The 15,278-nt window shown below is 34.4% G+C and overlaps 2 protein-coding genes across 3 annotated transcripts in view; one reads left to right on the top strand and one right to left on the bottom strand.

The window, feature by feature from the left end:
* The first annotated feature begins 34 nt into the window (after positions 1 to 34).
* Positions 35 to 8,567, top strand: CUNH4orf46 (chromosome unknown C4orf46 homolog). 2 transcript variants are annotated; one of them, XR_008529359.1, is made up of 3 exons: positions 35 to 402; positions 1,838 to 2,050; positions 8,530 to 8,567. XR_008529359.1 is itself a non-coding variant. In XM_054576093.1 (2 exons), the coding sequence occupies exons 1-2, from the start codon at positions 217 to 219 to the stop codon at positions 1,991 to 1,993; spliced, it is 342 nt and encodes a 113-aa protein (XP_054432068.1). In that variant the 5' UTR covers positions 35 to 216; the 3' UTR covers positions 1,994 to 2,624. The 2 variants fall into 2 exon arrangements, 1 of the variants encoding a protein (XP_054432068.1); XM_054576093.1 differs by lacking the exon at positions 8,530 to 8,567 and having other exon boundaries at positions 1,838 to 2,624.
* Positions 6,679 to 15,278, bottom strand: part of RXFP1 (relaxin family peptide receptor 1) — a 30,278-nt gene continuing 21,678 nt past the window's right edge. Inside the window, exons 9-14 of the mRNA XM_054575980.1 lie at positions 13,432 to 13,503; positions 12,487 to 12,558; positions 11,481 to 11,710; positions 9,408 to 9,818; positions 8,549 to 8,767; positions 6,679 to 6,980 (exon numbers count right to left, since the gene is read on the bottom strand). Coding sequence (XP_054431955.1) covers positions 6,679 to 6,980; positions 8,549 to 8,767; positions 9,408 to 9,818; positions 11,481 to 11,710; positions 12,487 to 12,558; positions 13,432 to 13,503 — 1,306 coding nt within the window. The remainder of the gene's footprint in view (positions 6,981 to 8,548; positions 8,768 to 9,407; positions 9,819 to 11,480; positions 11,711 to 12,486; positions 12,559 to 13,431; positions 13,504 to 15,278) is intronic.

The raw sequence follows: 15,278 nt of genomic DNA, 5'->3' as shown, positions 1-15,278 counted from the left end.
GCGCAGGAGCAGTGAGCTGTCCAAGGTGACTTGACTGACATCTGATTGGCTGTCCCGAAAAAATAAACCATGGTCGCGGTATTGGGCAGACGTCCACAAGGAGACTGGGCAGGATTTGGGGTGGGAGGAGGCGGGGCTTCTGGGCTTAGGGCGCGAGCGGTTGAAAGACGGTGTCGGTAGTGCCAACTTCGGATTCGGCTGTCCCAGCCCTTCTCCATGGCAGACCAAGAGGAGGTACGGGTTTCTTCGCAGCCCCCGCCGACTTCCTTGTCTTCCTCGTCTTCAGATGCATCTTCAACATCTTCCCCCGGCGTTCCAGTGAGTTTGGATTGGCCAGTTCCGAGCAGGAGCAGCGGCCAAACGGTGGACCCACTGGAGGAAGTGGAGTTACAGATCGGAGACGTGAGTGTCGCCCGACAGGTCCCGGGGCCGCGTCCCCACGGGAGCCTGTTGGAAGACGGACCGTGACGGGGCCAGAGAGGGGGGAACTGTGAACCTGTACACCCAGCATGGCGCATCTCGTCCTTCAGCCCCTTGAGGATTCCACCTTTAGATTTAGTGTTGAGGAATTAGAGGTTATTCCTTCACCTGCCCGTCTTCAGTCTTTTTGCCTCGCCTTCTGGTTTCAATCATCCTTGTAACCCGAAACCACGCAGCTCTGCTGCAAGGACGTATGCTACCTCTGCCTGCCCTATTATCCTCCCCGCCTTGTCTGTGGGCGCTTGGGATTAGGCTGTGATTTTTCTCTCCGTGGGACTTAAGAGCCCGCTGTTCTAGTTGGCCACCTGCCCTGAGCCAGCTGACAATGCTAATGTCTGTCTTAGGCTGTCTTTTCGCTGGACCGAGTTTGGAGGGGTTAGTTCCCCCCCATGGAGCCCATATAGGTTTCTTTAACGGTTTAGTCCAAGATCCCACGCTCTGATTCCTTGAATGAGTGGTCTGTTGGTTTCTGTTGAATCTCGAATTTCCAGAAAATAACACGCGCAGGCGCGCGCACCAGCTGCAACTCTAACTCCAACACCATCGGAGAAGGCGGGGCTGGGGGGGGGGGGAAGGCACTGTTTCAGCATTTAAGGACTCTTGAGTGGGTCAAGTGAATGAGGTATTTAGGGTATAATCTTCCTGGGAGAACTTTGTGGAATAAATTGGAAACTGGGGAATGAACTTGACTATCTCGTGGATCAAATATTTGTTTTTTTCAAAAATGTACAAAGTGTTGATACAGCTTCTATTTTTGCTGAACCAGACTGGTTTCAAGTGAATATGTAGAATGAGGTCAGATGTGTTATCTAGGAACAGTGTTATTTTAGATCATAGAAGAAAACATTTCATTTAAGAAGTGAGTTTCCCCACAAGAGTTCGGTATTTTCTCCCTCTTTTTTTATTATGTTGATTTCATTTGTCAGCTAAGTATCTGTTCTTTGGTCTATCTGTTTTCATAGTCTAAAGCGTTCACACCTAAGAAGAGTGAGCAATGCCTTTGTTACCCAAATATCAGTAAGTTGTTTGTGAGTCCTTCAGATACTTCTACTTTGTGTCAAGGGGTCTAAGTCACCTCGTTGAGCTAAATGACACTCCACTGTATTTTCTAATTAAAAAAGCAACAACTGACTTACCATGTCTCATACGTAAAGGGTATCTTTCCAGCTTACTTCATATTAAAGAACTTTTTAGTTTCCCTGAAAGAGCTGGTGTTTTAGTTTGAAGATATTTTTACTTTTAAAGAAAATAACTTTAGCATTGGATTTAAGGTTTTAAGCTATTTTTAGACTATAAAATGAGATGTGGATTTAATGAATAAACTCCTATTGTTTGACTTTTTATTTTTCAATTTCAGGCAGCATTTTCATTAACCAAACTTCTTGAAGCCACATCTGCAGTATCAGCTCAAGTGGAGGAGCTTGCCTTCAAATGTACAGAAAATGCACGTTTTCTTAAAAGATGGCGGGACCTCTTGAAAGAAGGCTATGATTCTTTGAAGCCTGACAACTGATTTGGCTGTGGAATAACTCTTGCTTCCTCATTTATGATATTTGCACATGTACCATAGGTATAGTAAAATCGCCAGTATACTTAAAATACTTTAAGTATACTTAAAGTGGAATTTTTCTTGTTTTCTTCACTTTTGTGAAAGCAGATTACGGATGTTTTTGATGCTGGCTAGTCTTTGTTTACCTTCAATATATTCTGTCTAAACTTTTATAGAATCTTTTATGACAGTTAATTTCAGCAGTAGATAATAATACCACATTGTTACCAGTAGCAAACTAGGTAGAACACTATTCTTTTTGATTTGCAAGAAGATGCCAAGAGTAATCAAGTTTGAAGTTGAGCTTCATTTTATGGACCAAGGAAGAATAATGTTAGATTCAGCTCCATTAGGCTAAGTTCTCTAGAACCAACCACTGTATCTTAATTCCACATTCCCAGCACCTAGAAAAGTGTCACATAATCACTCTTAAGTTTGTTGGATAAAAGAGTTGACAACATAATTAAAATCTATTTTTTTCTTCTGTTTTTAGCATGAAGGTTATAATTGTTTTCCTAAAAAATATTTGAGTCAAATATTTACAGGGATTTGAACTTTAACTGATGACAGCTTTTTACAGTATATGATAAATATTTTTTGCCCTTCTATTATACTTTTTAAAAAGACTTTTACTTAAGAAAATACAAGCTTGTATAGAAAGAATGCATATTTTTTCCCTTTTTATTTCTAAGGTTAACTGCATCTACAGATAATATTTTTTGCATTCCAAGTTGTTAGGTCTTTGATTGCTGTCTGTAAAGTGCCTTATCACAATAATAGCTATGTACTGTTGCTTTTGGAGCTTTGTAAGTAATAATTCTAAACTCTAAATATAACATTTTTAAAGAAGTTACTCTGTTTTTAATGCAAAAATTTAAATGATGCCATTATTTCCATATTATTTGCCTTTATTGACTGTGTTCTATTTTACTTGTTCTGTATCTTATGTTGCTTTCTCTGTCTTTGTCTCTCTCTCTCTAGCGGTTTGTGTCATGTGTCAATGATTAAGCCAATTAATTTTCTACTGTATAACTCTGGACATCTTTGATGTGGCATCTTAATTCTTTGTAGATATGGAGACATGTACAGGACTACATTCTACAGCTCCACAATGTGGCTATGAAAGGGGACGAATGGATGGGCAAAGAATAGTTTTGTGTAGCATATTAAGTCATAGTTCCTGATTAATTTTTTTAAGTTAAAGATAACACACATTGCCCTGGCTGGTGTGGCTCAGGTGATTGAGCACCAGCCTGAGAACCAGAAGCTTTCTTGTTCAATTCCCAGTCAGGGCACATGTCTGGGTTATGGGCCAGGTCCTCAGGTGGGGAAATGCGAGATGCAACTGATAGATGTAGCTCTCACACATTGATGTTTCTCACCCTCTTTCTTCCCTTCTCTCTAAAAGTAAATAAATAAAATCTTAAAAAACAACAACAAAAAATAACATATATAGTATGTACCTGTACCATACAGTTACGTATTCTGATAATAGAAAAATATTTTTATGTCATGAAAATTGAAATTTTCAAATGTAAAAATAAACTTGTTAAAAGCAAATTTTATTTCTGTTTCTTTGGGTCCATTACTCTAAAGTGTTTTATTTAAGTATTTCAAACATAACAAGAAAGGTGAGTGATTTAAAGGACACAGTGCATTTCCACCATGCATATTTAATAAATGTTAGCATTTGGCTATATTTTCTTCAGATTTATGTTTGTATGGAGGTTACTTTTATTTGGAGAAGTGGAAAGATGGAAGAGTGAGTGAAATGAATAGACAGGAAACCAAATGGCTTCCAGAAAAGCATTTGAAAATATTTTAGAAGCTAAAAGGTAATTTCAGAAATATTTGAGTATTTTGTAAATTTGCAGAATTTCTAAGACCCTTAGATAGGTCACAATCATAATTTTTGTAGGAATACATTTTATCTATTCTGTCTTCATAATTATCACTTTTGTTCTTTTCTAGATACTCCATTATTTTAGTAGTAATACTTCTTTAATAAATAATCCTAATATACCCTTTGAAAATAAATGTATTTTTACTTTTGTTAGCTTTTTAAAAATTACAGTCTAAGTAGTTAGAGAATTGAATTATTACAAGCAGAACTGAAGTTTTTTGCCCTGGCTGGTGAGGCTCAGTGGATTGGGTGTTGGCCTGTGAACTGGAAGGTTGTGGGTTTGTTTCCTACTCAGGGCACATGCCTGGGTGTGAGCCCAGTGCAGGGCGTGTGAGAGGCAACCAAACAATGTTTCTTTTTCTCTCCCCTCTCTCTAGAAATAAATAAAACTTTAAAAAAAACAGCTTTCTGCTCTGATTTTTCTTGAAAGTATATCACATTTCTTATGTAGAAAACTAATTGGAACCATTCCAAGAAGGAACAGAAAGAACTCAAAGCAATCCATATTTTTAATAGAATTATATTTCAGGTGATTTATTTTCAAAAGAAATCTATACAATTCTATACTCAAATATTTTTTGATTCCAGTATTTTTTGTGTTCAAACATTTTTGATATATTTAAAACCACCTGAAAATATTTTATTTTTTTAAAGCTTTCAGATTATGAAAGCATGAAATACAATAGCTCAGAGACCAGTAGAATAACTAGCAAAAAAGAATGATCTGTTTGGCTGCGCAAAACAGAAGGTAAATCCATCTCTTGATAACTACTTTCTCTTTAGAGCAAACATGTGTAGAGACCTTGACTTCCTGAAGTTCCTGAATGTGTGCATTCTAGCTCTTTTTTTCCTTTGACCTCCTGTATTGAGATACAATTTATGAACCATAAAATTCACCAATCTAAACTGTATGGTTTTTATTATAACTGCAGAGTTGTCTATCCATCACCATAATCAATTTGAGAACTTTTTCTTTGCCTAAAAAGATACTCTCCATTTCTTAGGCATTACCCTTCCAACACTCCCTCCGCCAAAAACGCTAATATTTCTGTCTCTATGAATTTGCTTATTCTATATATTTCATGTAAAGGGAAGCATACAGTATTTTTCCTTTTTTGTCCTATTTCACATTCATCATGTAGCATGTGTCAGAACTTAATTCCTTTTTATAGCTAACTAATAATTGCATATATATTCTACATTTTATCCATCAGTTGATAGGCACTTTGGTAGTGAGTATTTCCATGCAAATATCTGAGTCCAGTTTTCATCTCCTGGGTTCATACCCAGGACTGAAATGGCCAGATCATACTGTAATTCTGTGATAAGCTTTTGAGGAACCACTAACCTGTTTTCTACAGTGGCTATATCATTTCACACTCAAACCAGAAATGTGGAAGGAGTTTCAATCTCCGTATCCTTGCCAGCATGTAATTTTTTTAATTAGAACCCTCTTAGTAGATGTGATGTGTTATCTCATTGTAGTTTTGATTTACATTTCCCTAATAGTGACGTTGAGCATCTTTTCATGTGGTTATTGGCCATTTGTATATCTTCTCTGGAGAAATTTCCAAGTCCTTTGCCCATTTTTAAATTGAGCTCCTTGTCTTTTTTGTTGAGTTACAGTTCTTTAAATATTTTAGATATTTCAATTCCCTCAGATATATGATTTCTAAATATTTTCTTTCATTTTGTAGGTTTTTTAAAAACTTTTTTGATAATGTCCTTTGATAAAAGTTTTTAATTTAGATGAAATTTATTTTCTCCTTTTGTTCCTTATGTTTTTGTTGTCTTATCTAAGGATCAGCTGCCAAGTCCAAGGTCTTGAAGACTTAGTCATGTTTTCTTCTAAGAGTCTTATGTTTTATATTTAGGTTGTTAATTTATGCTGAGTTAATTTTTATATATGGTGTAAGGTAGGGGCCAAACTTCATTCTTTTGTATGGGACTTATCCCAGCATCATTGAAAGACTTTTTTCTTCATTTGATTGTCTTGGCATTTTTGTTGAAAATTAATTGACTGTAAATGTGAGGATATTATTTCTGGACTCTCAGTTTCTATTCCATTGATCTAAATGTCTATCCTCATCTTAGCTTTTCTGACTCACTCCTTAGCAACACTTTCACTCTCCTTTTCCAATCCCATACGTTCTCAAAGCAAAAAGAAAATTGGGCAGGAAGTGGCAGAGAAGTACTGTTTTGAGTTTATATTGAGTCATAGCAATAAATACATTATACTGGTTCTCAAGCATACAAAGACTTGAGACAGTTAAGATGAATTCTTAAAACAGAATATCTGTATTTTGCAAACAATCAGATATTTTCTCTGATGCACTTAAATTGACTGTTCCAAAAGTTTAACCCCTTATTTGAAACTGTGATTTTTAGGTTTGCTGATATACATGGCAGACAAAGCTCTACTTTAATCTGAGAGCCACCGATGGACTTTGTATATTCTGTAAACACAATTTAACATTGAACATTCAGAAGGTTCTATACTGTCTACTTCCAGGAGTTTACTGCAGTGCCATGCACATGGGGGATACTCAAGAAATGCGAAAAGAATGAATGAATCTTTTTGAAGTAGATCTCTCTTAAATTTCTTATGCAAAATATGTGCTTGTATGTACACATTATCAATATAATTTATTCCCCTAATTTATCTTAGCCATTAATATATATTAATTTTGTGGCATTCATTTTATGCTAATCCATTCTGAAGCTCCCCAATAGAGTTCAGAGTCAGCTATGAACAGGAGTTGAGTCTAGTTGATTGAGAAATTAGTGACAATTCATAGGGGTCTCTGAAAAGAGCTGGCTTCATGAACTTAGGTGGCATCTCCTGCAGCGGCCACATTTCTACCCAGATGACTGATGGAGCATATGTTTTCCGACTTCCTTTGCTGTTGGTCGATCTTCTTTGTCTGTAGTTATTCCAAAACTGGTGGATCATTTCTTTGAATGGTCTTGTGGTCAGAGTGTAAAGAATTGGGTTCAAAGCACTGTTGATGGGCAAAATAAAAATCACTACCCAAGAGGTTATGGTACCTGGAAGGGAAAAATGAAATAGTTTTCGTACTTACGGATGTTTGAAAGCTATAGAAACCCCTTTTCCTTGTTTCTACCCTAGGCCCCTTTTGAGTCTCTGTTTTTTCCATTTGATGTCCCATAATTAAGTACCAAGTGTATGTGTGTTCCCAGGATGTCTTTCCAGGGGGCCAGTATTTGAGGGGCATTCTGGTGCTTCAAAAAGTCAGGGTATGTTGCTAAATAGCTTTTCTCAAATACTTCAGAAAATTATCCCATTAGGTGGAAATATTTTCCCTTAGGTGAACTGTTGTTTAGTATGGAACCATACCTCTGAAATATTTTAATTACTAGCTGGTTTATATATAACTATTGCTCAGAATGTATATTCATCTTTCACAAATTTCTTTTCAACTATTTTATTTGTTTTTAAAAAATAGGTATGTATTTCTAGGCTTCTCATTAGCTGTAATATTTATTTTAATTAAAACATCTTTGACTAACCTTATCTTAGAAAATCACTGTATATGATTGCAACTTAGATTTTTATTAAAATTTAATTAATGCTATCTTTCTTCATTGCTTATAAAATATAAGATGCTATCACTACCAATCACGGGATAAGACAAAATTAAAAATTTATGTTTTTAAATTTTTAAAAATATGAATGCACCTTGCACTATGCAGGATTTTATACATTTCTAAAATTGTGGCAAAGTACATATAACATAAAATTTACCATTTTAATCATTTTTAAATGTATTAAGTACGTTTCAAATTATTGTGCAAACATCACCATCATGCATCTCCAGAACTTTTTCATCTTGACAAAATGAAACTCTGTACCTAATAACTCCCTATCCCCTTCTCCTTCCAATGCTTAACAATACCATTTACAAATTTCCTGTCTCTATTATTTGACTTCTCTAGTTGCTTCCTAAAAGTGGAATCAGACCATATTTGTCCTTTTATGACTGGCTATTTCACTTAGCATAATGTTTTCAATGTCCATCCATGCTGTAGCATGTATCAGAATTTCCTTCCTTTATAAGTCTGGGTATTACATTTTGCAAATGTGACACATTTTGTTCATTCATCCATTGGTGAACCCTGGATTGTTACCACCTTTTGGCTATTGTGAATGATGCTGCTATGAACGTGGGTGTATGAATGTCTGAGTAACTGCGTTTTCTTCTATCATTCCTCATACTCTAGGGGTAATGTTCTTTGAATTGCTCTGTATTCCAGGAAAAAAGTTTCTTCTGAAATAAATGGTTATTTAACAATCAGTTTGACCTATGTTCCTTCTGGTCATCTTAAGCATGGGATTACCAGAATTTCAACACAGTGTGTGTAATTTACTTGAGTCATTGTTTCTTTGTTCCAATAGTAATTATGATTTTAGACACTTATGGAAAGAACTGAACAGCTTCCAGTAAACATTTTATTGATGAAGGGAACCTGAAGTACATATAACTCTCACTTACAATTCTTGAAATGAGTTAGTGTTAAGAATCTAAACTTTCTTTCTTATAGGAGCACTGTAAAAACATACATTATTTCTTTACAGAAAGAAGAAAAAGTTGTACCTGGTATTTCTACCTGAAGCAATGAAAGGAATTTCAGTACAAAAATGGGTATCCAGCATAATGCATCAGTAAACACAATAAAGAAAAACCGTTTGGCAAGAATTATCTCTTTTTTAACTTGATTCCGTATTTCAGTTGATGTTATGGTGCTTTGATGAACGCTGTAAAACATGCTTCCATAGGAAAAAACTATGATAACAAATGCCGCCAAGTTAATACCTATTTAGAACACAAAGATTATTATTAATGTATAGAAACATTCTTTCAAAAAACAAAAAGAAAACATACCCTTAGCTGATATTATTAAAGAGAAGATAAAAAAACCGTGACATGCTTTTTGTCCATAAGAATTAGCAGGGTACACAGAGATCATGAATTTTTAAAAATTTGAAGTATTGTTTAAGTAATGAGGAAAGATGAAATGTTTAATTTTGAAATGGCATATTAAAATGAGATCATAGTGATTCAGTGAATATCTTGGGCCTATGAATTTAGTATTTTAAAAAATAATTATGTTATATTGTGAAAAAACATTTCCAGGAGAAAACACTTACTTGTATGTCTACTAAAGCCAAAGACTTCTCTGGCTACTTTGGATTTGTTCATATAATAAAGGCAAAGACTTAAAATACAAGTGTTTAGTGTCTTGTTTTTTTTTTTAAGGTGCATCATGTTGGAATTTATATGGTAAAAGGAAATTTAAAAAAATCTTTTAGGGGATTCTGATAGAATTCATCCCCATTGTCAATGAGAAAAACTGGTTAGAAGACCTGAAATAAAAAATTTGTAAGCATTGAGGTTCATGTTTTGATTTATTGTAACATTTGTATGAAAGAGCTCATAATACAGAATTTCTTACCAAGAAAAATTGCCACTGAATAAATCTGGGCTCCAATACTTTCTGTATCTTCTGAATGAAGAGGGAAACATACTCCATTGGTGCCATAGTAGTTTTTGAAATATTCCTTATTGCTCAGAGGAACAAAAGCCACTATAATCCCAATAATCCAAATGAGAATCAGTACTGTAATTGTTCTGCATTTTCTAGGTCTTAAATATCTAAAAGGATACACGATATAGATATATTTCTCCAATGTCAGAAATGTTAAAAGTAATACTGAAACTTCTGTAGACAGAATGGCCAAAGATCCCATAAGCTGACAATGAAAACTCTCTATCCACAGTTGTGCATGCTTACTGTATTCTCCACGAAACTTTAGGTCAAAGGCTCCAATCACAAGTAAATATATTCCCATTAGGCAGTCAGCACCTATAGGGATCAGTAAATTTCACAAACTTAGAAAAATAGGTATACTGGAATTATCAATAAGCATTAATATTTTGGTATATATAATATTTTACATATATAATATATCCAATATTTTAGCAAAAAACAACCAAGTTTCTTTTGTCTTGGGGGGAGCTAATTTTTATTCTAAGAATTCGTTTATGGGTAAGGACCTCTTCATCAACTCTCAGATAACCACTCTTATAGTGTCCTTTATAGCTAAAAAGTAATCATTTCTCTGTTCTCCTTAAACATGTAAGTCTATGACAGCAGGGATCTTGTGTCTTGTTTTTCATTCTAGCCCATCACCTAGAAGTGTTGAAAAAATGGATAAAATGCAATTATGTCAAGCATTGGGTTAGGGACCAAGACGGGGATGTTATTATTGGTTCACCTCTTCCACTGAAATCCTCTCAGCTTAACAAGCTGAAGACATCATCCAAAATCCCAGAGAAAATAATTCAGAAGTTGCTGTAATAGAGTACTGAGTCTGAATTTTGAGGTCCATAATTTAGGAGACATGAATAAGTACAACGTGCTTTGCAGTCAGTACAATTTTAGGAGGCTTCAATTATTTACCCAGAGCTGGCCTAAGAAAGCTTGTTCTCTCTGATTCTCAGTTCCCACTTTTATATCTTTCTCTGTCTCATTTTAGGCTTTCCCATTCCCTAAATCAGCTGTCAATGTGACACCTTACTTGTTTAAGCAAACATTACATATCTGAAAGTAGGTGAGTTTTTTTTTTTTACTGTACAAGAAATCCACACAGGTTTCTAAAATCACATCACTGTATAAATCATAAGGCTGATCCTCATCCTTAAATACTGAAGTTACATTCTAGTGTTCACCAGGGAAATTGAGAGTCCTCAAAATTTTGTAACTAACAATATTGTGTACAGAGTAGTAAATAAATTCTGAGTTCTGTTTCTTATGTAGTTTGCAATGAAAAAAAATTAGACATTAGACTTTGAACGAGGCTGGGGGTAACACATAGGCCAACACATAAAATGATTGATGCTTGACTGAGTGACTATAAATAAATTATAGGCCACTTAAACTGCATTGTAAACACCCTGACTAGTTTCTTGCTTATTTTTCTTTGTAGTCCTCATTTAACATAATACCTATGCAATCACATTTCAAAAACTTAAAATTTTATTCAGATGAACTAAAAATATTTTCTTTAGATATTTTAAATTATGACTGCAAAAGATTCTAGCAGCTCAAAGACCAGAAAAACAACAACCTGTTGCATATATTTCAAACAAAAAATAAGTAAATACAGCCCTGGATATAAAAATGTTAGCATGAAAGGTTTTATTCGTAGTAAAAGATTTTACAAGCTTTAATAACGTGTTATGCCTCCAGAGAAGAAAACTTGAATGAATGAGAATGTCTTTATGAGACAAAGGTAATGAATGAGAGCTTCGTTAATTTGTGTAAGGTGATTGAGTTTTCTTGTTTTAAAACTTTCTTTCTCATCACTAATTTTGTTATCATTGCAGTGAATAAGAAAGCAATAGAAGAGCAAAAAGGAGAATATTTTAAAATCTCATAATTCTACCCCTATTTACTTATTTTTCTAATGACAATGCTTTTGTATATTTTGAAACTATAATTCCTCTTCAATCAGGAAATACTCACAGCAGAGAGATATGATTGACATGGCATGCAGCTTGTTCTCAGACCTGATAAAAGGTCGCATACAAATGACAAAGATGTTTCCCAAGCATGTAACTATAGACACAACCCAGACGAACACTCTCTGAATGATGTTTGCCAAGAGATTCTCTAGAGATGAGATTCCATCAGTGTTTGGTTTACAGCTGCGAACATGTGGTGCATATCCACAGTACTGGAATTTCTTAAAATAGCTGATGTGCAAAGAGAAGGTAAAAATAAGATTGTAAATTAATTTAGTCTCGCTATCCATTAATATTTATATTCTACATTTTCTCACTGTAAATAAAATGTCTTAATGTGAGACTTAGAGGAATGTAAAACATTAGGAATACTGAAGCTTTAAACTTTAAATTTTAGAGCTTTTAGCTTTAAATCAAGTTTAATTCTCATGAACTTTTACAATAAAATCAAGTTTAATTCTCATGAACAATAAAATCAAGTTCATGAGAATTAAACTTGATTTTATTGTAAAAGAACATGTGGGTGAGAGCAGCAAATAGGCATAATGAATACCCAAGTGTTATACATGTCTTAGAATATAAATAAACTGTTAGCATGTGATCAAGAGACTCCATCACGGAAAGCTTTCCTGGGTGTTTTGTGTTCAATGTAAATGCACTGTTGCATGCCTCCTGTTGTTGCTGTGGCTGATCTTGCTTTTTAAGCCTCAGGGGAAGAGAGTTAACGTGCTTTCTGCTCTGTGTTTCCATGGCTTTTCTATTACAGGAGTTGTGTGTTCTGTAACTTCTTGCCAGCATGCCTATCTCACACTCGGTTTTGGTACATATTCATTGAGTGTGTTCTTTCATCAATAGAGAGAACTCCCTTGTTGATAAAAACACTACCTGGATAACCAGAAGTTGTTATTGTGTTACCACCACCACTATTTATTAAGCATCTTCCAGGTTTCAGGAACAAATTCTCTAGCTCCTTGAGGTAGAAAAGAACAAGAAGAACATCTGCTTACATGTAAGAGAGATTCATAAGAGGTCTGAACATCCTTTGTTGGATATTTGAAATTTCAATTCCTTCTAGGCTGCTAAAATATCAAATTAGTTATCAAAATAACATGTTATACAGGGTACAATAAAATGAGTTTCTGTGAAGGACAATTTAATACAATGCTGTTAGTTACATATACTCTGAACCAAACATTCATACTCAGCCTGTCCTACAGGAACTTTCCCAATTCCTTTCTGATTCTACTAGTTATACACATTTTTTTCTGTATCTATCTCCCTTATTTGAAGTTTTTTGATGCTCATAGATCATGGCACAATGCTTTGTGCATAGTAATTACTCAATATTTGGGGAATAAATGAACAAGCATTATCTTTTAGAAAATATTGAAACAGCAGAGGAGTATTACATTTTTGAAAATTTTCTAATAATTTTTAGTTTTTCCCTAATAAAATGTCATTTTACTGAGGGAACACAAATTAACTGAAGCAAAGCTTATCTTTTAAGGTACTTCTCAGATCCTAACATAATACCCCCTTTTTTTTTGTGGTGCAAGTAATGATTTACATTATCTAGAATATTCTATCTTGAGATAAAGATTCATATATAAATTTCTAAAAATCCAGTGCCAATGGAGAAATGTGTATGCATAGATGCCTTCAGAGGATCAAAGCAACCAATCCAATGTAAGCTCAGGGTGATTATAAAAAAAAACAAAATGATTCATCATTATCTAACTTTTAGTTTACAAATACATAAGATAAAGCTAATAGTTAATATGTTTATAGTCCGGCAAACACTCATTTTACATGTTTTTGTGGAGCTTAACTAATATGCTGGGAACAAAACCTCTGAATTAAAAGATTCATGGATCTTATTTTATATAATTTATTAGTTATTAGTAGACACATAACAATTTCATCATAAAACATCCCCATGAGCATATACTTACAGAGACTTGAGACTGACAAGAGAATCAAATTGGTTTGGTTGAAGTTTCTGGATTGGGTTATAGGAAAGATTCCTGTTTTTTTAAAAAAGGCAGCAATAAGTCATTTCTAAAAACTGCTTGAGTAGAGAGAAAGTGTATCTGTTGACTTTGGGTTACTTTTAAACATTAACAATAAAACTACAGTAATAGCACATGTCTCATAGGATACTTTTAAATAAATTAATGGAGATAAAACACTTTGGTTTCTGGCTTTTAGTAAGTACTCTATGACTGTGTTAGAGAGAGAGAGAGAGAGAGAGAGGAAGAAGTAGGAGGAGGAGGAAGAGGAGGAGGAGGAGGAGGAGAAGGAGGAGGAGAGAGAGTGAGCCCGAAGACATGAGCATGGAGGTGGAGTTGTCAAGAGAGAAACCGAACCTACTTCACATTTTGCCTAGGATCAGGTGTGATTTGAATAATAGAAAAAAAATCAAAAATTTTTAATTTTATTTAGTAAAAATCTGAATTAATAGGGTTACACTGAATATTTTTCACATAAATTATATGTCAGAGTGGTATATTGTACCGGCAATTTGTGAGGCATAAAGTGGAAAGTAAGAGGCTCTAGCTAGAAACAAAAAGGTAGATCGTAGTGATAGTACAGCAGAATATAAATGTAGAAAACTTCAGAATCTTTGTAAAACAACAACTGAAAGAAGAATAATTGATTAAAGGGAGCTCCTCAGGGCAAGTTCCCTTTTTAAGAAATGTTTTCTAGATTAGACTATTAGCTATGTGGGGGAAGGGGATGCTGCTGGGGGCGGTGGTTACAGAAAGAAGGAAAGAGGGGAAGAATGAGAATAAAGAACGAGTCCTCTAATTTACAAAGGTGAACTCAACAATTTAGGAATAGAAGAAACTATTTTAACCTAATGAAGGTCATATAGAAAAGCCCACAGCCAACATCATTCTCAGTGGTGAAAGGCTGAAAGCATTTATTTTCTCTAAAGACAGTAATAAGACAAGGATGTTTGCTTTTACCACTTCTACTGAAAGTCTTAGCTAGAGTATTAAGCAAGAAAAACAAATAAAAGGCATCCAAACTGGAAAGGGGGAAGTACAATCTCTGTTCATGGATGGCTTATCTTATGTGTAGAAAACCCTAAAGACTTCACACACATACACATGCACACACACAAACTATTATAACTAATAAACAAATTCAGCAAAATTCCCAAATACAAAATTAATGCACAAAAGTCAAATGTATCTCTATATACTAACAATGAACAACCCAAAAATGAAATTATGAAAACAATTTCATTTATAATAGCATCAAAAGGATAAGATACTTAGAAAAATAACTCAACATAGGTGAAAGACTTATACTTTGAAAACAAGATGTTGCTGAAAGAAATTAAAGAGGAAGTGAATAAATTCTGTGCTTATGAATTGGAAGACAATATTGTTAAGATGTCGCTATTACCAAAAGTAATCTACAGATTCTGTGCAATTTCTATCAAAATACCATATATTGCAGAAATAGAAAAATCAATCCTAAAATTCAAGTGAAATTTCAAGGGCGCCTGAACAGCTAAAATAATCTTGAAAAAGAACAAAGTTGGAGGTCTCACACTTCCTGATTTCAAAACTTACTGCAAAGGTACAGTAATCAAAGCATGTGGTACTGGCATAAAGATGGATATATAGGGGTGGGCAAAAGAAGGTTTGCAGTTATAATACAAATTAATAATACAATAATTAATAAATAATAATAAGAGAATAAACTGTTTGACATACTTACAACTGTAAACCTACTTTTGCCCACCCCTGCATATACCAATGAGGTAGAATAGAGAGCCTAGAAATAA

The sequence above is a fragment of the Pteronotus mesoamericanus genome, unplaced genomic scaffold (assembly GCF_021234165.1).
Source record: "Pteronotus mesoamericanus isolate MK-2021 breed Mesoamerican mustached bat unplaced genomic scaffold, CSHL_Meso_final contig_32, whole genome shotgun sequence".
Lineage (NCBI taxonomy): Eukaryota > Metazoa > Chordata > Mammalia > Chiroptera > Mormoopidae > Pteronotus > Pteronotus mesoamericanus.
The sequence above is the reverse complement of the archived record's forward strand: the minus strand, read 5'-3'. Positions and strand labels throughout refer to the sequence as shown.